Genomic DNA, 22,732 nt, shown 5'->3' with positions numbered 1-22,732 from the left:
AGGAAGACCCAGGGTAACCTCTGCGTGAATCAGGCCTTCGTGGTCGAATTGCTGCAAAGAAACCACTACTAAAGGACACCAATACGGCGAAGAGACTTGCTTGGGCCAAGAAACACGAGCAATGGACATTAGACCGGTGGAAATCTGTCCTTTGGTCTGATGAGTCCAAATTTGAGATTTTTGGTTCCAACCGCTGGGTCTTTATGAGACACAGAGTAGGTGAACGGAGGAGGAGGTGTGATGGTGTGGGGGTGCTTTGCTGGTGACACTGTGATTTATTTAGAATTCAAGGCACACTTAACCAGCATGGCTACCACAGCATTCTGCAGCGATACGTCATCCCATCTAGTTTGGGCTTAGTGGGACTATCATTTGTTTTTCAACAGGACAATGACCCAAAACATACCTCCAGGCTGTGTAAGGGCTATTTTACCAAGAAGGAGAGTGATGGAGTGCTGCATCAGATGACCTGGCCTCCACAATCCCCTGACCTCAACCCAATTGAGATGGTTTGGGATGAGTCGGACGGCAGAGTGAAGGAAAAGCAGCCAACAAGTGCTCAGCATATGTGGGAACTCCTTCAAGACGGTTGGAAAAGCATTCCTTATGAAGCTGGTTGAGAGAATGCCAAGAGTGTGCAAAGCTGTCATCAAGGCAAAGGGTGGCTACTTTGAAGAATATGAAATATATAATATATTTTGATTTATTTAATGCTTTTTTGGTTACTACATGATTCCATATGTGTTATTTCATAGTTTTGATGTCTTCACTATTATTCTACAATGTAGAAAATAGTAAAAAATTAAATAAAATAAAAACCTTGAATGAGTAGGTCTGTCCAAACTTTTGACTGGTACTGTACCATTGACCACCATTCTGTTATAGGTCAGAGGTCAACTTGATTTAAACCTCTCCTCAATGGCATACTCAGGTAAACTCGTATTCGTGAAAATCAGAAGCATTGTCTTCCGACAGATGACATTCTGAGGCGATGGCGTTGCCATGAACTATCAGTGCTGACGGCCGTCATGCTGTCTCACCTAACACAATGATATCAGCAGATAACTGTAACTTACTGTACCTCTCAGGCCAAACAAATTGCTGATAGGAATTTGCGTGTGTAGTGTGATCTGTACACCTCCTTGCCTGCTGTTCTGCGTGTATTTACAGATGTCTAACTTACAGACAGACAGAAAAGGTTGAATGTGGTTTGTGAAAGACAATGATATGTGAAATACCCATTGTTTTGAAGGCAACAGACCAGGCAACCCAGTTCAAAGGGAAATTCTGCCACTACCTCTGGGACATTACATTGTCCACATTTAGATTTAAAATAGTGAACGCTTCACTGGACTGTTCCAGCCAACACCATAGTAAAAGAGTGTCCAGCGGGTGAGGATGCCTCTTCCTCCCCCCCCCCCCCCCTCTATCCATCATGTCAGTTAAGAGGTACCCAGCAGTCCCTGCTGTGCTCTGGCCAATCAGGTCGCCAGGTCAGTTCCTCTTCCTGGTGGGTTCCTCAGGGGTCTCGCTCCCCTCTACGGGAGCCTGGGGGCCAGGGAACGCATGGTGGTACAGGTGCCTGTGACTGGCTGCAGCGGTATACAGCTTATATAGAGCCTGGAAAGGAGAATAGGAGAGGAGAAGAGAAGAGAATACAGGAGGAAGAGTAGATAAGAGAAGAGAAGAGAAGAGAATACAGGAGGTAGAGGAGAGGAGAGGAGAGGAGAGGAGAGGAGAGGAGAGGAGAGGAGAGGAGAGGAGAGGAGGGGAGGAGAGGAGAGGAGAGGAGAGCAGGGAAGAAGAGGGGAGGGGAGGAGAGGAGAGAGGGGTCGTCACTATCTGGCTAAAGAAGAGGGGGGAATTCTACAAATTAACCATTGTCAGAATGCTAAAGTTCATTGGTTTCAAATGTGCAATATGGCGAGATACAGAAAGGGTACATCCTAGGTCAAATTTAGACTTATACAGAGCCTGAACAACAGGAGAGAGAGAGGGTGCATTTGGGACTTTAACCATTATTGGAATGCTCAAGATAGACAGGAAAACATACAGTAGGCTTATACTGACAACTCCTCCCCCAGTGCACTTACCTCATTTGTGCTTCCCTGTTGCAAAACATGGAGCGAAACAAAAAGACACAGTCTTAGACAAATAATACAAATATCAAATGTAATATAAATATGAACATGTTATAAATATTTGTTTCCTTCAGCTCAAACTCTAAAAGCTATACATTGTGATCATTTCCAGACGTTGTATTGTTCGACACAGTCATATGTGTGTATGTCGCCACCTAGTGGTTTGGATGCTCTATAAAGTCTTTATACTCTTGGTCAGGGGTCTTTTCTAGCATGAGAGCTACTTTGAAAAAGATGTAACGTCGCGAGCTACTCATTTTTTTTCTAGCTTTCAAATAGGCCCATTCTTCTCCTCTCCCCTGCAACTCTTCCCCGGGTCCTTAGTGTACGAGAGAAAGTGGTGCACTATGTGTTCTGTCAATAGACCTGGTCAAATAATGGTTCATTAACAACTCTAAGGGGGGGGGCCCTATAAAATGAGTGATCCTTTCCACAAATTATGTTTTATATTTTCCCAAATTGTTTTCTCTCCGTTTAATTTTTCCTGACTTTAGATGTTTTTGTTTTCCATTCTCAAAATTACATAGGGAAACAACAAAATGGGATGTTCTGTGTAATTCCCCGTTAATTGTGCATCTGGCCCTTTAATTGCGTATCTGGCCCATTAATTGCGTATCTGGCCCTTTAATTGTGCATCTGGCCCTTTAATTGTGCATCTGGCCCTTTAATTGCGCATCTGGCCCTTTAATTGTGCATCTGGCCCTTTAATTGCATATCTGGCCCTTTAATTGCGTATCTGGCCCTTTAATTGTGCATCTGGCCCTTTAATAGCGCATCTGGCCCTTTAATTGCACAGCTAGTGAGTGAGGAATGTGCCAGTCCAGTGATGGTTCTGTACTGCTGCTGCTCATTCCATGGAAAAGTTTGCAAATAAAAATATAATAGATACTTCTGCCAGGTAAACCTACTTTGCAGTCAACATTTAATTGAGAAGGTGTTGGGGGAAGTATTTCTGTCAACCCACAAGACGGTTATCACATCAACTGGCTACACACTGAGAGATAGACAAACGCCTGCACCACACAGACAGAGAGGGGCAATATTGCTGGAAATTAATTGGCAGATATTGTGTTAGGTTTGGCTTTTTTAAGCCAATAGTGGCTACCCAGGGGTGGGACAATGTCAATGTTGCTGTAGTAACTTGACAAGGAATGCCCACACGCATTTCAATATTACTTTCCTTTACTTTCAACTTAAGAAATAAAAAGGTGTACAGCCATGTACAAACGGTACAGCAAAACGATACAGCCCACGCAACATGTGGTAGAGTCGCATTGTACAGATCCGACTCTGGGTGATGACATCATCAAAGGGAAAAGGTCACGGTCAATGCCAATGCCAATAATAACCATGCACACATGAATATTAATCATACTATACTGCAGGTATGTACAATCCATATTCAATGTAATTGTTTATATATAGTGTCCACACTATAACAGTTGCGTTGATTAGATGGTAGCTGGGAGCTTGCAGTGTCCGATACTTGTGAGATTTGTTTTGACAGTTTGCGGCGGAACACGTGATGTCCTTTCAGAATTGTTTGGCGAGCTACTCATAGGTAGTCTGCCAGCTACTGGTAGCTATCTACCCGTTGGAGACCCCTGGTCTAGGTAAAACTGGGGTATTCCTTTGCCCTGAGACATGGCTGGGCACCTCTTTGGAGTCTACGGCCATGTCCCAGGGAAAGGTTTCCCTGTGGTCTAGGAGTCCTTTAACCCTATCTGTCCCGAGACCCCAGCAGAAAATCAGCTTTTCATTTATCTGACTTTCATTTATCTGCAAGTCCAGCCCTTTTATTTAGCCTCACAATTAAGTGTTTTACCATTTTCTTTCCAGGACAAACAGGGCTACAAGTAGAACAATTTCACATAAAAAGAGTTGCATTCATGAGTCAATAAAATAAAATAAGGTCCGCCAAAGCAAAAACCTGATAAAAATGAATTTATATGAATGCTGTAAGTACAGAAATTGTTTGCTCACTGGGAAGTGAATGTCCAACTAGTCAGTGACCACTGTGGGGAGTTTGTGACAGCAACTATGTGAGCTTATTACAGTATTATAGACACTAGGATCTTCTATGTAGAAGAAGCCTTTACCTTCTAACGACTCAGTATTATAGACACTATGTCCTGGGATTTCCTATGATCTTCTATGTAGAAGAAGCCCTTACCTTCTAACGACTCAGTATTATAGACACTATGTCCTGGGATTTACTATGATCTTCTATGTAGAAGAACCCTTTACCTTCTAACGACTCTTGTGTAGCCTGTGAGTGTCATAGAAAGCTTATAATCATTTGTAGCTCAAACCATTCAGATGTTTCTGCAAAAAGACCAGGCCCCCTCGAGCCCTTTCGGGCGTCCTGCCCTTGTCTCACAAAACCGCTCTAGCTCAGCCGCCATTAAATCACACAGACTAATGGTTGGTATCTACGGATGCAGAATAAATATATATACGAATCCAAATGGTACAACCCAAACAAATAATGTTTAAAAGTGGTTAGAAATCCAAAATGCACCGCCGTTATAGTGGGACTCATTGGGTTAAGGTGCTACATCTATGAGATAACGTTGTAGAGTACATGGTCAGAAATAACATTCTGGGTCGACTCAATAGGAGGTGAAGTGAGTTGACAATGTCCTAAAATGGCCACCTTATCCATTGGTGCAGATCTTGGATCAGCTTTCTTTCCCCCAATCGTAACTTTAACCATTAGGGGGGAATTCTAAACTGACCCAAGGTCAGCGTCTAGGCGCAAATTCACGCTACTCATCCTGGCCATATATAAAGTAGGTTCTGGGGACTTACCTGGTCCCAGAGGGCTCCAGCCACCTGGTCGATGACCTGGCCCAGCTCTCGGTACTCCCCAGAGTAGCGGATGTAGGCCCAGGTACACAGGGTGATCAGCGCCAGGCCCAGAATCATATTACACACGCTGGCGATGATGTCCACCCCCACGAAGCCCGTGATGCCCGCCACCACGTACATGATGAAGATGACCACGAACAGCGTGGCCGGGGTACGTGCGGCGTGGAAGATGTTCTTGGAGTCGTTGTGCTTGATGTACTGGACGAACACCTCGTCCACCTAGAACAGGGTTGGTTATGTTTAGGGTTGCAAAATTCTAGTAAATTTCCAGGGAATATGCAGGATTTCTGGAAAACCTGGGAATTCTGGGAAAGCAACCTTAGTTAAGGTGATTGGTTCCACTTCCCAACTAGCACATTTGGTTCCTTGGAAGTTCTGGGAACATAAGTTTTTTTGGTTTCCAATTGGTTCCGGGAACGAAGCCATACGTTTCCTGACCGGTAAAACTGAATATTTTTTAAACATCCTGAGAACGGTAGTGAAAATTTAGCCTGTTCTGTGAACGTACATTTTTAGGTTGCAGAGAGGTTCTGAGAACGTTTTACTATGGTTCCCTGAAAGTTTTCCTGGGAGGTTGTATTAATGTTCTGAGAATGGAAATGAAAAGGTTATTTGAAGATATTAAAAGTTCTCAGAACATTATTTAACTAACACTGCTAGCGTAGGTTAACTGATTTAAACTCCAAGCACAGATAAAACATTAAAACACATTTATTATTGTGGCGCGGCGTCAGTGAGATTCAAACCTATGATCATCTGTTCTCTATCCATGAGTCCTCTGCACCACCAGGATGGAGCTAGCTTGCAATGTTTTTTTAAACTCATACAAATTCTTCATTCTGCACCATTCCCAGAACCTTGTGGGAAGGTTGTATGCAAAATATCCATAGGACAACCAGGCTCTCACCAAACTCAAAGAAACATATGGTTCTCAGAACGTTATGTGCTAGCTGGGTTTTGCCACTTGCCAAATATGTATTTATCGGGTGGGTTCAGGGCACAGATTAAGCCTAATCCTTAGTCCAGGATTAGGCTTAATCTGTGTCCGGGAAACTGCCCCTCAATGTTTATGTATTCAGGTTGATTGTTTGAAATGGTGAATGAAGCAGAGGTGAGTCAGACGTACACTCTCGTGATGCGGTAGCCCTGCGTCTTTGCGACTTTAAATCAGTGTCACCTGACCCTCGACCCAAGAGGGAATTTCCTATTGGGCTAATGGTTAAGAAAGATGTTGGTTTCCCAAGCGGGAGACCGGGGTGACATACTTCTCCCTCTAGTTGTAGCAGGTAGCGTCGGCTGAACTCCTCCCCTCCCATCTTCTTGACCCCCCGGAACACCTGGAGGGCTTCCTCTCTGATGTCACTTTGTCTGGCCTGGAGCTCTGCTGGGGCCAGGAAGGGCCGGTCACCACCACACACCTGGAGAGGGGGGGGGGTTAGATAACTTCACACACCTGGGGAGGGGGGGGGTTAGATACCTTCACACACCTGGGGAGGGGGGGGGGTTAGATACCTTCACCATAGTGTAAAAATAGAGCAGTGGTTCTTAAACCTCTCCTCGGGGACCCCCCGGACGTTTCACAATATTGTTGTAGCCCTGAACTAGCTGACCTGGTTAACCTAGTCAAGGGGTTGATAACTAGCTGACCTGGTTAACCTAGTCAAGGTGTTGATGATTAGTTGACCAGTTGAATCAGGTGTGCTGGCTCCGGAGTAGATCAAATACATGGAACGGCTTGGGGTTTCCGTTCCATGAAAGGTTTGAAAACGCCTGGAAAAAGAGGATTCACTCTTCAGGAGAACGACTATTGGCCGGGGGGGGGGCAAAAGCATTTCTGGATCCGGAAGGGACAACAGTAGGTCTCAGGAGGTCTCAGGAAGGCAGCAGCATTAGAATTGTGGTCCTCTGTAGCTCAGCTGGTAGAGTATGGCGCTTGTAACGCCAAGGTAGTGGGTTCGATCCCCGGGACCACCCATACACAAAAATGTATGCACGCATGACTGTAAGTCGCTTTGGATAAAAGCGTCTGCTAAATGGCATATTATTATTATTATTATTATTATTATTAATTGGAGGTAAGTGAGAAACAGAATAAGCTGTGCCTTCATACCTGCTCCATCTTCTTGTTGTACAGGTCCCTGGCTGCTGCCACTGCTGCCAGGTTGTTGGCCTCTGCTGTCGCCTGAGGAAGAGAACAAAACACAACAGAACACATGTTATATCTTCGTCAGGAATGTACGTGTCATAATGCATTGTAATGCGGTAAGCCTTGGCTTGCGTGAGCCGGAAACGGCTCATTGGAGCAGGAGTCCATCTCCTGTTTTTGCCTGTGCTTAGCTCTATTCCGTTTCTTTTTATCCTAAAAAACTCCCCAGTCCTTGCCGATGACAAGTATACCCATAACATGATGCAGCCACCACCATGCTTGGAAATATGAAGAGTGGTACTCAGTGATGTGTTGTGTTGGATTTACCCCAAACATAACACTTTGTATTCAGGACATAAAGTTAATTTCTTAGCCACATTTTTTTGCAGTTTTTGAATGTTTTTATTCTGTACAGGCTTGCTTCTTTTCACTCTGTGTCACGTTCGTCGAGTACAGGATTGGACCAAGGTGCAGCGTGGAATGCATACATGTTTATTCACTAAGTTCACACCCGACAAAACAACAAAAGCAACGTAACGTGACGCTCACAATGGCTACACACAAACAAGAGTCAAGATCCCACAACATAGGTAGGCAAAATGGCTACCTAATTATGATCCCCAATCAGAGACAACGATCGACAGCTGCCTCTGATTGGGTACCACACCCGGCCAAACATAGAAATATACAATCTAGATCTACACATAGATACCTAGATATTCACATGAAAACCTCTAGCATTCACACCCTGACCAACCTAACTAAAGAATAACAGGCTTTCAAGGTCAGGGCGTGACACTCTGTGATTATGTGGCTTGCGACAGCAGCCACATTTTAAATATTGTACGAATTATTTCAGACTTATTATTCTAATTATTTGGAATGGTACCCCTCTTAAGAGGAGATAAGATAGAAACGCCATTCACACTTTAAAACATGTAGCATTATCTGCATTAGGCTGCTTGCATACAACCCTTTGATATATGTTATACTTTTTAAACTATTCAACTTTTTGTCCTTCTTTTTGTACTCCATCCACTTTCATGGGATTTCCCCAAATTTCTAAAAGGCCACATTGTGATATCATCACTTCCATTATTCCATTCACTGTAAATGCAACAAATGCAACTTTTGACACAAAATCTTCCTCTGCTTTTCAAATCTGAATTTGGAACAAAAATATTTATTCCGATAAAAGTAACAGCTGTTTTAGTAACCGCATCAACAACATTTTCTGGAACTTTTTATAAACAACTGACATTTTTACCACTGCTTTTTCAATCTGACAATAGATTAGGAATAGCTTCTACCAATCAATAGATAAAGCTGTTTTAGTAACCATCAACTGCTTTCATTATAGATGCAGTAAGTCATGTCAGAAACTAGCAGATACATTACTTACCAACAACAGCTGCAAATTCCAATAAAACTACATCACGTTTTGAAGTTCACTAGTGACCACAACAACTGACCACACAAATACTGAACCACACAAGTACTGACCACACAACTACTGAACCACACAAATACTGACCACAACCACACAACTACTGACCAAAACCAAACAATTACTGACCACACAACTACTGAACCACACAACTACTGACCACAACCACTGACCACAATTACTGACAACAACCACACAACTACTGACCACAACAACTTGCCAAAACTACTGACCACAACTACTGGCCACTACCGACCACCACTACCAACCAAAACGACTGACCACAACCACACAACTACTGAACCACACAACTAATGACCACAACTACTGACAAGCAGAGGCATTGTGCCCCATTTTACAGTCTTTGGTATGACCCGGCCGGGGACCGTACAGTCTTTGGTGTGACCCGGCCGGGGACCGTACAGTCTTTGGTGTGACCCGGCCGGGGACCGCACAGTCTTTGGTGTGACCCGGCCGGGGACCGTACAGTCTTTGGTGTGACCCGGCCGGGGACCGTACAGTCTTTGGTATGATCCGGCCGGGGACCGTACAGTCTTTGGTATGATCCGGCCGGGGACCGTACAGTCTTTGGTATGACCCGGCCGGGGACCGTACAGTCTTTGGTATGATCCGGCCGGGGACCGTACAGTCTTTGGTATGACCCGGCCGGGGACCGTACAGTCTTTGGTATGACCCGGCCGGGGACCGTACTCCCAACTTTCCAATCTCAGGGAGGACGCTCTAACCTCAAGGCCACTGAAATGCATAATGCTGCCAGACAGGGAAGTAACTGTGTACCTGCAACATGGACTTAGGGTGTGGCAGCTCCTCACCCTGGTAGATTTTGATGTATGCCTGAAATAAAAAAAGATAAGGTCACCTACATTTTAATGTTTCTTAACAAAACTCAAACATACAGCATCATATAGATGTAGGTACATACAGCATCAAAGCTTTTCAATATCATCTCTTTTCACTGAGTAAGACTTTATTTTTAATTGTGTGGAGCTAATAGGTCATGCAGTCGAAGTGAAAGTTTGTTGATGCTCATTGTTACGCCATCTCTTTTGATCAAAATCTCTGTCTCTGACCTTGAAGTACTCCAGCAGGCCTCTGCAGGTGATGTTGCTGCCGTTGATCTCCTTGACATCCAGGTTCTTGGGACTCAGCAGCCACGGGACCAGGATCTGCAGGTTGTTGATGAACTCGCGGTCGATCTCTAAACACAGGTCAGGGAGAAGAAGAGCCGTTATGTATCCGTAGTCCCGTGTAGCTCAGTCGGTAGAGCGTGGCGCTTGCAACGCAACGCCAGGGTTGTGGGTTCGATTCCCACAGGGGGACCAGTATGAAAAATGTATGCACTCACTAACTGTAAGTCGCTCTGGATAAGAGCATCTGCTAAATGAGTAAAATGTAAATGTGATGCTACTGACCCTGTTCTGCCCAAAGCTGGGCGTGAACCAGCGACCCTCTGCACACAAGTTAGGGAGAGGCAACATTAGCCGAAGAGGAGGGCTATACAAAAACACACTTCTTGTCATGGTGTGATAACTTCCTGACCTTTTCTATTATATGGAATTCGATCAGACAGTTAGTGTATATTTTGTAGGAAACAAATGTGTATTAAGACTAGGTGATCGTGGTGTAGTCTACCTTTGAGTCTGCCGTCGAAGTTGGGGTTGGTGGCCACTTTGAGTCCGGGGTGGGGCATCAGGAAGCAGGAGATATTGGTGAAGCAGGAGTGGATGTGTTTACGAACGTTCTGCAGCTCCTCATGCTGGTTCTCAGAGATCTAGAACACAGACACACATCAACCACAGACACAGACACATATACAACCACAGACACAACCACAGACACAAACACAGACACAAACACAGACACAAACACAGACACAAACACAGACAGAGTCACAACCACAGACACAACCACAGTTGGATGTCAAGGGGGCCGATCACAGGGATCTGTACGTTTCTTTGGATGAAAGCTTAAATTATTATTACAGTTTACATGATCATGTAGCATAAATAGCACCCCTTTTACTTTCAATTAATGACAAACTGTTAATATAACTGTTGTTGTTGTTGTTGCTGCTATCTTTAGATAAACCACTATAATCATCGTTACATCTGTAACCTCTGACCTTGAGCCTCTTCTCCAAGAACTTCATGCCTCCTTCCTGTCCGTAGCCAAACTCGTAAGGGAAACTCCAATCCCGGACCAGGAATATCATGGACTGAAACAACACACAGGTTCACTAAGTTACCATGCAGTAGGAAGTAAAAGGTATGAGCTGACGTATCCAAAAAATGTATGTGGAGGTGACTAATGGAGAGTCCCGTGTAGCTCAGTTGGTAGAGCAAGGCGCTTGCAACGCCAGGGTTGTGGGTTCGATTCCCACGGGGGACCAGTATGTAAAAAAATAATATATATATATGCACTCACTAACTGTAAGTCGCTCTGGATAAGAGCATCTGCTAAATGACTAAAATGTAAACATGTAGGTCTATGTTCTTATGAGTATAAAGTAAAAAAGAAAGAAGGTGCAAAGCAAGATGCTACCAAAGTCGAGAGCATCTACAGCGCCTTCAGAAAGCGTTCACACCCCTTGAATTTTTCCACATGTTGTAGTGTTACAGCCTGAATTTAAAATGGATTACATTTAGATTTTGTGTCACTGACCTACACACAATACCCCATAATGTCAAAGTGGAGATAGCAGCAACACCATAGTACCCTCCAAGCTCATCATTAAGCTCGAGGCCCTGGGTCTGAAACCCGCCCTGTGCAACTGGGTCCTGGACTTCCTGACGGACCGCCCCAAGGTGGTGAAGGTAGGAAACAAAACCTCCACTTCGCTGATCCTCAACACTGGAGCCCCACAAGGGTGCGTGCTCAGCCCCCTCCTGTTCTCCCTGTTCACCCATGACTGCGTGGCCAAGCACGCCTCCAACTCAATCATCAAGTTTGCAGACGACACAACAGTAGTAGGCTTGATTACCAACAATGACGAGACAGCCTACAGGGAGGAGGTGAGGGCTCTGGGAGTGTGGTGCCAGGAATATAACCTCTCACTCAACGTCAACAAAACAAAGGAGATGATCGTGGACTTCAGGAAACAGCAGAGGGTGCACCCCCCTATCCACATCGACGGGACCGCAGTGGAGAAGGTGGAAAGCTTCAGGTTCCTCGGTGTACACATCACTAACAAACTTAAATGGTACCCACGCAGACAGTGTGGTGAAGAAGGCGCAACAGAGCCTCTTTTTTTACATTTACATTTTAGTCATTTAGCAGACGCTCTTATCCAGAGCGACTTACAGTTAGTGAGTGCATACATTTTCATACTCAGGAGGCTGAAGAAATTTGGCTTGGCACCTAAAACACTCACAAACTTTTACAGATGCACAATTGAGAGCATCCTGTCGGGCTGTATCACCCCCTGGTATGGCAACGGCACCGCCCGCAACCGCAGGGCTCTCCAGAGGGTGGTGCGGTCTGCCGAATGCATTACCGGGGGCAAACTACCCGCCCTCCAGGACACCTACAGCACCCGATGTCACAGGAAGGCCAAAAAGATAATCAAGGACATCAACCACCCGAGCCACTGCCTGTTCACCCCGCTATCATCCAGAAGGCGAGGTCAGTACAGGTGCATCAAAGCTGGGACCGAGACACTGAAAAACAGCTTCTATCTCAAGGCCATCAGACTGTTAAATAGCCATCACTAGCACATTAGAGGCTGCTGCTGCCTATTGAAATCACTGGCCACTATAAGAAATGGAACACTAGTCACTTTAATATTGTTGACATATCTTGCATTACTCATCTCATATGTATATACTGCATTCTATACTATTCTACTGTATCTTAGTCCATGCCGCACTGTCATTGCTTGTCCATATATGTATATATTCTTAAATCCCATTCCTTACTTAGTTTTGTGTGTATTGGGTATATGTTGTGAAATTGTTAGATATTACGTGTTAGATATTACTGCACTGTCGGAGCTAGAAGCACGAGCATTTCGCTACACCCGCTATAACATCCGCTAAACACGTGTATGTGGCGAATAACATTTTATTTGATTTTATTTGGAATTATGTTTGTAGAAGTTTTTTCACATTAATTAAAAATGAAAAGCTGAAATGTCTTGAGTCAATAAGTATTCAACCCCTTTGTTATGGCAACCCTAAATAAGTTCAGGAGTAAAAATGTGCTTAACAAGTCACATAATCAGTTGCATGGACTCACTCTGTGTGCAATAATAGTGTTTAACATGATTTTTGAATGACTACCTCATCTCTGTACCCCACGCATACAATTATCTGTAAGATCTATCAGTCAAGCAGTGAATTTCAAACACAAATTCAACCACAAATACTTTTTCAATGCCTCATGCTGTGGGGAACAAAGTAGGGCACCTATTGGTAGATAGGTAAAAAAAACAAAAAGCAGACATTGAATATCCCTTTGAGCTGGTGAAGTTATTAATTACACTTTGGATGGTGTATCAATACACCCAGTCACTACAAAGATACAGGCGTCCTTCCTAACTCAGTTTCCACAATACTAACCTAAATGACAGAGTGAAAAGAAGGAAGCTTGTACAGAATAAAAATATTCCAAAACATGCATCCTGTTTGCAATAAGGTACTAAAGTAAAACTGCAAGAAATTTGGCAAATAAATTAACTTTATGTCTTGAATACAAAGCGTTATGTTTCGGACAAATCCAACACAACACATCACTGAGTACCACTCTTCATATTTTCAAGCATGATGGTGGCTGCATCATGTTATGGGTATGCTTGTCATCGGCAAGGACTAGGGAGATTTTTAGGATAAAAATAAACTGAATAGAGGTAAGCACAGGCAACATCCTAGAGGAAAACCTGGTTCAGTCTGCATTACAACAGACACTGGGAGACAAATTCACCTTTCAGCAGGACAATTACCTAAAACACAAGGCCAAATATACACTGGAGTTGCTTACCAAGATGACATTGAATATTCCTGAGTGGCCTGGTTACAGTTTTGACTTAAATCGGCTTGAAAATCTATGGGAAGACTTGAAAATGTCTGTCTAGCAATGATCAACAACCAACTTGACAGAGCTTGAAGAATTTTAAAAAGAATAATGTGCAAATATTGTTCAATACAGGTGTGCAAAGCTCTTATAGACTTACCCAGAAAGACCCACACCTGTAATTCTAACATGTATCGACTGAGGGGTGTGAATAACATGTACAGTGCATTCGGAAAGTATTCAGACCCTTTGACTTTTTCGACCTTTTGTTATGTTACAGCCTTATTCTAAAATGGGTTAAATTGTTTTTATTCCACATCAATCTACACACAATACCCCATAATAACAAAGCAAAAACAGTTTTTTAGAAATGTTTGCACATTTTATGAAATAAAATAAAAACGGAAATATTACATCTACATAAGTATTTAGACCCTTTACTCAGTACTTTGTTGAAGCACCTTTGGCAGCGATTACAGCCTAGAGTCTTCTTGGGTATGACTTTACAAGCTTGGCACACCTGTATTTGGGGAGTTTCTCCCATTCATCTCTGCAGATCCTCTGCAGGTTGGATTAGGAGTATCGCTGCACAGCTGCACAGTCTCTCCAGAGGTGTTCGATTGGGTTCATGTCCGGGCTCTGGCTGGGCCACTCAAGGACATTCAGAGACTTGTCCCGAAGCCACTCCTGCGTTGTGTTGACCGTGTGCTTAGGGTCGTTGTCCTGTTGGAAGGTGAACTTTCGACCCAGTCTGAGGTCCTGAGCGCTCTAGAGAAGGTTTTCATCAAGGATCTCTGTTCTTTGCTCCGGTCATCTTGCCCTCGATCCTGACTAGTCTCCCAGTCCCTGCCGCTGAAAACCATCCCCACAGCATGATGCTGCCACCACCATGCTTCACCGTAGGGATGATGCCAGGCTTCCTCCAGACGTGACACTTGGCATTCAGGCCAAAGAGTTCAATCTTGGTTTCATCAAACCAGATAATCTTGTTTCTTATGGTCTGAGAGTCCTTTAGGTGCCTTTTGGCAAATTCCAAGCGGGCTGTCATGTGCCTTTTACTGAGGAGTGGCTTCCGTCTGGCCACTCTACCATAAAGGCCTGATTGGTTGAGTGCTGCAGAGATGGTTGTCCTTCTGCAAGGTTCTCCCATCTCCACAGAGGAACTCTAGAGCTCTGTCAGAGTGACCATCAGGTTCTTGGTCACCTCCCTGACCAAGGCCTTTCTCCCAACGATTGCTCAGTTTGGCCGGGCGGCCAACTCTAGGAAGAGTCTTGCTCTAGTTAGAGTCTTGGTGGTTCCAAACTTCTTCCATTTAAGAATGATGGAGGCCACTGTGTTCTTGGGGACCTTCAATGCTGCAGAAATGTTGTGGTACCCTTCCCCAGATCTGTGCCTCGACACAATCCTGTCTCGGATTTCTACTGACAATTCCTTCAACCTATTGGCTTGGTTTTTGCTCTGACATGCACTGTCAACTGTGGGACCTTATATAGACAGGTGTGTGCCTTTCCAAATCATGTCCAATCAATTGAATTTACCACAGGTGGACTCCAATCAAGTTGTAGAAACATCTCAAGGATGATCAATGGAAACAGGATACACCTGAGCTCAATTTCGAGTCTCATAGGAAAGGGTCTGAATACTTATGTAATTCTGTTTTTTATTTCCAGTACATTAGCAAACATTTCTCAAAACCTGTTTTTGCTTCGTCATTCTGGGGTATTGTGTGTATAATTTTTTAAAATCCATTTTAGAATAAGGCTGTAACGTAACAAAATGTGGAAAAAGGGAAGGGGTCTGAATATTTTCCGGATGCACTGTAAATTAGATATTTCCCTATTTCATTTTCAATAAATTAGCAAAAGTTTCTAAAAACATGTTTCAACTTTGTCATTATGGGGTATTGTGTGTAGATGGATGAGGGGGGAAACGATTTAATCCATTTTGAATTCAGCCTGTAACAGGTTACAGTTATAGTTCCTGCTGTGGTAAACTGAAGTAGCCTTGTTAAACCAGCCTTATCTTTTTCACAAATGTGAGCACAGCGTTGAGTCTGGTTCATAGAGGTAGAGGTAGGTAGAGGGCCTTTCTTTGCATCTGTTTGATTGATAGTGGATCTGTTTGATAATCTCTGACAGCATTGGCAAACGCAATTGTTTTTTTTTCCCTCAATTTTAAAGTAGTCCATTTCTTCTTCTACTACTTGTACGAGTCAGTAAACAAACTGAAAAGGGGCATACTGCCACCTGGAGGGTGTTGTCTGAACAGGAATAAAGCCACGGTTGGTGATTTACTTCCTCCTGCAGTTATGGAATGTTTACGCAGGAGTTACATTCATTGGCTGATCCCTCCTGATGTAATCCTTTCTTAACCCATAGGAAGTTCTACTCAGTTGATTACTTCAAACTGGTGAAAGTCTTGGTGCTGCCCGTGCTAAAACAGGCTTTGGAGAGATGGAGGGGTAGAGAGGTGGAGAGATGGAGGGGTAGAGAGAGATGGAGGATTGGAGAGATGAAGGGGTGAAGAGATTAAGGGGTGGAGGGATGGAGGGTTGGCGAGATGGAGGAGTGGAGAGATGAAGGGGTGAAGAGATGAAGGGGTGGAGGGATGGAGGGTTGGCGAGATGGAGGGGTAGAGAGATGGAGAGATGGAGAGATGGAGAGATGGAGGGGTAGAGAGATGGAGAAGTGGAGAAATGGAGAGATGGAGAGATGGAGAGATGGAGAGATGGAGGGGGGCACTAGAGTTGTCTATCTAAGTCTGTGGTGTATTTGCACAAGGCTAGAACTGAATAACAGGACGGGAAATGTCCTACCTGGAATGGTTTAAGGAACGTCTCCTCCATGGCAAGTCTGCCATACTCAGTGAAGAGCTACAAACGCCACGAAGAGACAGGACAAGAAAGAACAATTCTACATTGATCACAATCAGGAATTTAGAGTAAAGTGAATTTATTTAACATGTTAAGAGAAACAGTTCATTTCTGGGTGTCATCGTCTATCCGAGTGTCTCCGCAGTAAAAGACCTCAGTGATACTGTAGGTGATGTAATCAATCCGTCTACTTACCTGCAAGTGTTGAAGATCATCCTCCTGCACATTCTGGGAGATGTTGTACACCTGCGAAATTAGATACAAGTGCTTGAAAGTTATGACATTTTCTACAAAGGTAATCCAGGATGGCACAGAAGATCTACCCTTGTGTTTATGTTCAAATACAGTGGTCCTCTGTAGCTCAATTGGTAGAGCATGGCGCTTGTAACGCCAGGGTAGTGGGTTCGATCCCCGCGACCACCCATACGTAAAAAAAAAAAAATGTATGCACACATGACTGTAAGTCGCTTTGGATAAAAGCGTCTGCTAAATGGCATATTATTATTATTATTAGATCCAAAGCCATTGTACCTGCATGGAGCTGATCATAGTGCTTAGTGCGAACACAGTGGCTGAATCCCTCAACGTTGACTGGCTGTCAAACGTGCCCTGAGTATCCATCAGTAGAACTGCCACCTGAGGGACGAGACAGGAGAACATATCTCTTCATTCATCAGTTTAACAGGAGAGCATATCTCTTCATTCATCAGTTTAACAGGAGAGCATACCTCTTCATTCATCAGTTTAACAGGAGAACATACCTCTTCATTCAACAGTTTAACAGGGGAACATACCTCTTCATTCAACAGTTTAACAGGAGAACATACCTCTTCATTCATCAGTTTAACAGGAGAACATACCTCTTCATTCATCAGTTTAACAGGAGAACATACCTCTTCATTCATCAGTTTAACAGGAGAACATACCTCTTCATTCAACAGTTTAACAGGAGAACATACCTCTTCATTCATCAGTTTAACAGGAGAGCATATCTCTTCATTCAACAGTGTTAATGTTATTACAGTTTAACTACGCTCATGAGGAATTCATAAGTGATATTCTTTAATAATCAATTGGTATGTGCAGGTAACTGCCAAAATAAAGAACACACACCGACATAAAGTGTCTTGATAAGGCGTTGGGCCACCACGAGCCGCCAGAACAGGGCGTTGGGCCGCCACGAGCCGCCAGAACAGCTTCAATGTGCCTCGGCATAGATTCTACAAGTGTGTGAAACTCTATTGGAGTGATGCGACACCATTCATCCATGAAACATTCAATCATTTGGTGTTTTGTTGATAGTGGTAGAAAACGCTGTCTCACGCGCTGCTCCAGAATCGCATATGGTTACCTATTTTTCAGGCTCATCTAACCATTCAGTAACCACTCGTGCCCTGTGGATGGGGGCATTGTCGTCCCGAAAGAGACCACTCCCATCAGGATAGAAATGATTCACCATAGGTTGAAGGTGATCATTCAGAATGGCTGTGTAGGCCTATTTTATTGGCTGTTTACCTTGTCCTCTAAGGGGCTGATTGGACCTAAACCATGGCAGGAAAATGGACCCCCGCACCATAACAGAGCCGCCAGAACCCTCATTTACTCAAGTGTTTGCTTTATTTTGGCAGTTACCTGTAAATGTAATACAACGGTCTGTATGATACATTTAGATGATGAAAAACGTCTGTAAAAATCACAGATTGGGCCTTTTAAATGTAGTCGTCATACAGAATCTAACCATAGGGCTCTGGTCAAAAGTAGTGCACTACGCTCTGGTCAAAAGTAGTGCACTACGCTCTGGTCAAAAAGTAGTGCACTACGCTCTGGTCAAAAGTAGTGCACTACGCTCTGGTCAAAAAGTAGTGCACTACGCTCTGGTCAAAAGTAGTGCACTACGTTCTGGTCAGAAAGTAGTACACTACGCTCTGGTCAAAAGATAGTGCACTACGCTCTGTCAAAAGTAGTACACTACGCCTGGTCAAAAGTAGTGCACTACGCTCTGGTCAAAAAGTAGTGCACTACGCTCTGGTCAAAAGTAGTGCACTACGCTCTGGTCAAAAGTAGTGCACTACGCTCTGGTCAAAAGTAGTGCACTACGCTCTGGTCAAAAGTAGTGCACTACGCTCTGGTCAAAAGTAGTGCACTACGTAGAGAATAGGGTGCCATTTGGGATGCAACCAAACAGTGACTACAGGTCAAAGGTCAGGCTCTGGTACCTTGCGTCCATCGGGCTTGTCCACCAGGAAGACTTCGCTCCAGATCTGAATGCCTGTGGTCTCCCTCTCAGATCCACCCCTCCAGGAGAATCCTGTCAGAGGCTCCTCTGCCTCCCCCAGCCACTCCTCGGACGCCTGGGGAGTATGGACACAGATGTAGTCCAGCATGAGTCCATACGTAGATACAGGCCAGCCAATGATATAGATACAGATGAGTGAATTCAGAGACAAAACGCAGGGAATGACAGCACAGTTTAATGCTTCTGAGAATAGACCAATACTCCCCAAACCTAAATCACACATCATCCGATAATCTTAAATCATCACATTATGTCACCGCAGCACACTGATGCGAAGTTTACAGCCATGTCTCTTTCACGCTGAGAGATGGGTCGTAGCTGGGTCAAGGGGCATGAACCCCATGCCAGTCCCAAAAGCCAAGTATGACGTCACTGTTGTTCGCTGAACAATGCCACTTCCTGTATCACCAGCTCACACTGGGACTGGGTCTTGGAACCTCTATCCCACAAACACGTGACCACCCAAACGTCTTAGCCAACTGCGCCACCGAAAAGCTAGTCATTTGGCGGCGTGGGTGGAGACATTTCAAGCTGAGGAGTGAGGTTACCAATCCCCCATCATTTACACAAGCATGACCTTTGAACTCACATGGCTGTACATGTAGCGCAGCATGAAGTCCATGAGGAAGGACTTTCCCTTGCGGAACGCCCCGGCCACAGATATGGCCACCACTTCCCTGTTTTGGACCTCTTCGGCCAATAGGATCCGGCTCAGCGCCGCCTCGTCCAGCTCAAAGGTATGGTCGTCCTTGACAACTAGCACCTGGATGGGCCGCGCCCTTCCATCAGGCTCCTCCTCCTCTGAGCTCCAGTCGTAGGTGGCTTTGTCTGTGAAGGACCCTGTCACATGATGGTAAAATGTAAAAAATGAAAGAATATTGCACATCCTACGTTGTAATGCTCCTAAGTGCGTCTGAAATGTCTCTCTATTCCCTGTTGACCAGAGCCCTGCTGTCTGCGGTGCTATTTGGGACGCTCTGGTCGACAGTTGTGCACTATGGGAAACAGGGTACCATTTCTGGCATAACTGCACACCCTATAATACCCCCCAGTTATCTTTTGACGAACCAACGTTAGGCACCCAATGCCTTCCTCGGAGGGGAAATGGGAAATGGAGACAGACTTTCTAGCCTATAAACAGGGAAAGAGTAAGCTGCAAAGAGGATGCCATCAAAGCGCACAAAATTGATAATTTAACTAGTTTACAGACATAGTCTAATTTCATTTCAATTGATATACAGCAGGAAACACCACCCGCACAATACACCATTCGCAGTATACTGTACGGGAATGTAATTCAAATACGGAAATGACAATAACCTTTAGTAATGACAGGCCGTGTAAGAGGTTTGCTGATCCCATAATAGCTATCTGTCCGGTGGTTAGCAGATCAATACCATCTTATCCCATACGCTGTTTCCCAAAAGGCACCCTCTTCCTTACATCGTGCACTACATTTGACTAAAGCCCCATGTGCCTTGGTCAAAAGTAGTGCACTACATAGGGAATAGGGTGCCTTTTAGGGTCCAACTATACTGTAGCTGAGATGTTAAATCAAGTAAAGAGGAATGGTTCACTTCAGAACAGAGCATGGACTGCATCCCAAATGGCACCCTATTCCCTACAGTATAGTGCACTACTTTTGACCAGGGGGGGATGCAACCCTAATCAAAAGTAGTGCACTACAGAGGGAATAGAGTGCTATTTTGGGATGCACCCCATGTGCATTTGAGAGAGAGAGAGAGAGAGAGAGAGAGAGAGAGAGAGAGAGAGAGAGAGAGAGAGAGAGAGAGAGAGAGAGAGAGAGAGAGAGAGAGAGAGAGAGAGAGAGAGAGAGAGAGAGAGAGAGAGAGAGAAGAGAGAGACGAGAAGAGAGAGAAGAGAGAGAGAGAGAGAGAGAGAGAGAGAGAGAGAGAGAGAGAGAGAGAGAGAGAGAGAGATAGAGAAGCTTTCCGGGCAGGCAGTGACTCAGTCTGCCTGCAATCTGCCTGCCTCTCCACAGTCTCCAGAGGCCTGGTGGTTGTGTAGGCCGCAAAATCCTAGCTAGTCTAGTGCACTTACAGGGAGAATACAGAGGGGCATAGAGTCACGGTATGGTGTTGGTGGCTGTCTATCGGTGTGTGTTTGGTTGACAGTAGACAACATTTCATCATGTTCTTTCCTTGAAGTAATGTCTTGGGTTAGCATGAACAGGTTAGCTGGCTGCTAACGCATATAAGGCTTGATAGATAGAACACCTACTCTCTCTCTGACAAAATCTCTAAGGATATCTGATCATCACCCACAACCACTCCAAGCTCTAATTCTGCATTTGTAAGATCAGATGACGTAAGAGATGAGAGATTCGTGTGACATAACAAACATAGCAAGGCTGGTCCCAAATGGTACCCTATTCCCTATGTAGTTACATACTAACACCATGGACCCTGGTAAAAAAAAAAAGTAGTGCACTACATAGGGAATAGGGTGCCATTTGGGACGGAGACTCATTAATGCTAAAACGGACTAATACTGTAGGCGGGAAAGGAAGGGACTGTTTTGGAGCATTAAAATGAATGAAGGGTGCAGAACACAGTTAATAATTTAAAACAGTCCTATCCTCCTATGTTTCTCAGGTCTGGACTAGACTGGGACATTTATTTATTCTCACTAACAAAGGCCAAAGCAAAAGCAATGACGCCTGTCCTAAATTAACAGACGAACGTCTTTCTCTCCACATAAATGCTACGTCCCAAATGGCTTCCTGTTCCCTATGCGTAGTCCATTACTGTCGACCAGGGCCCATAGGGAAATAGGGGGTCATTTGGGACAGAAACCCAACACACCCAACCTCCAGACTAGCTGCTCCTTGCTCCTCCCGCCTCAGAGCAGCTTCAGAATCAGTAGAGAAGAGTCTAGGTCTACTCTAGTGTAAATGTAACTGAGTCAATGCTCATTGCTGCTCAGTTCTCTTTGATAATAAGCAATAGCATTTCATGCCACCCTATGGCTTCCAAACCAGTCATCTTAGCTATCATAATAAGCTACATTATGTTGAATACCTGACAGCTTTTAGTCTGTCTAATGATGATGGTTGCTAACAAGCTAATTTTTACTATGTGATAACGGCCCCAAATGATACATGGCACAGTTGGTGTTTATCAAACAGATATGAGGAAAAACACCAATAGAAAAACAAAGAGATACATGTCGATAGCTGTGAGTGAAATGTAATGGTAAGGACGATGCCATCTGTTTGCTTCAGGTCCACCCATACCCCCTATAGCCTGTAGCATTGCCTTAACAGGTATTTAATGATCCAGTACTGGTTAATTCTAGATTTGTGTTTGTACTGCTGTCTTTCGTTATTCTATGCCAGAATAATTCCAAGGGTGCGTGGATGGGGATGCCAAGACAGACGCCGCACTGGCCTGTAGAGTGAATATAAGAGACGCTTGGCTTGGGTTTACATTAGTTTATCAGCGGGGCTTGGTTGGGCCAGCGTTCGGCCAGCGTTTCTGCGGTGGTTGAGAATGAAATAGATATATAATAACGATTTGTTCTGACAACAACGACTGCTACATCACGATTCATGCACAAACATCCCGTCAGCTGCATTTCTGAGACTCTCCATAGCCTAGCGAACCCCTTATTAGGTGTTTCTACAGATGACCAATTTAGTCATATTCATAATTATTAACCACTCACCCCAGCTGTCTCTGTCTTTACGGTTTCTCGCCATGGTGTTCCTTTCTGTTGAATGTACGTGCAATCCTAAACGGCTGTCATGTAGACACCGGAGCAATGGGAGCACCTCTTCAATCCGTCACGGAGGAGGATGCTCATAAAAGGGAGGATGCTGAAGCTGACGGGAGTTGGGTGTGCAGTATTTGTATCAGCCGCCAGGGGATGCTGTTTCAAAGTTATTTGTTTTGTTTTTTTGGACGTTTC

The 22,732-nt window shown here is 44.4% G+C and overlaps 1 protein-coding gene across 2 annotated transcripts; it reads right to left on the bottom strand.

Annotated features, from left to right (window-relative positions):
• Window positions 1-843: 843 nt before the first annotated feature.
• Window positions 844-22,638, bottom strand: atl1 (atlastin GTPase 1). Of its 2 annotated transcripts, XM_041846911.2 has the most exons (15): window positions 22,490-22,638; window positions 19,392-19,642; window positions 18,723-18,857; window positions 17,038-17,142; window positions 16,702-16,752; window positions 16,450-16,506; window positions 10,749-10,841; window positions 10,259-10,397; window positions 9,697-9,824; window positions 9,404-9,460; window positions 7,123-7,194; window positions 6,278-6,430; window positions 4,953-5,231; window positions 2,094-2,108; window positions 844-1,620 (listed from the first exon to the last, which is right to left on the bottom strand). In XM_041846911.2, exons 1-15 carry the CDS (start codon window positions 22,521-22,523, stop codon window positions 1,495-1,497), a joined length of 1,695 nt encoding a protein of 564 aa, XP_041702845.1. In that variant the 5' UTR covers window positions 22,524-22,638; the 3' UTR covers window positions 844-1,494. The 2 variants fall into 2 exon arrangements, with proteins under 2 accessions (XP_041702845.1, XP_041702846.1); XM_041846912.2 differs by lacking the exon at window positions 2,094-2,108.
• Window positions 22,639-22,732: the final 94 nt, after the last annotated feature.

Source organism: Coregonus clupeaformis, chromosome 25 (genome assembly GCF_020615455.1).
Source record: "Coregonus clupeaformis isolate EN_2021a chromosome 25, ASM2061545v1, whole genome shotgun sequence".
NCBI lineage: Eukaryota > Metazoa > Chordata > Actinopteri > Salmoniformes > Salmonidae > Coregonus > Coregonus clupeaformis.
The sequence above is the reverse complement of the archived record's forward strand: the minus strand, read 5'-3'. Positions and strand labels throughout refer to the sequence as shown.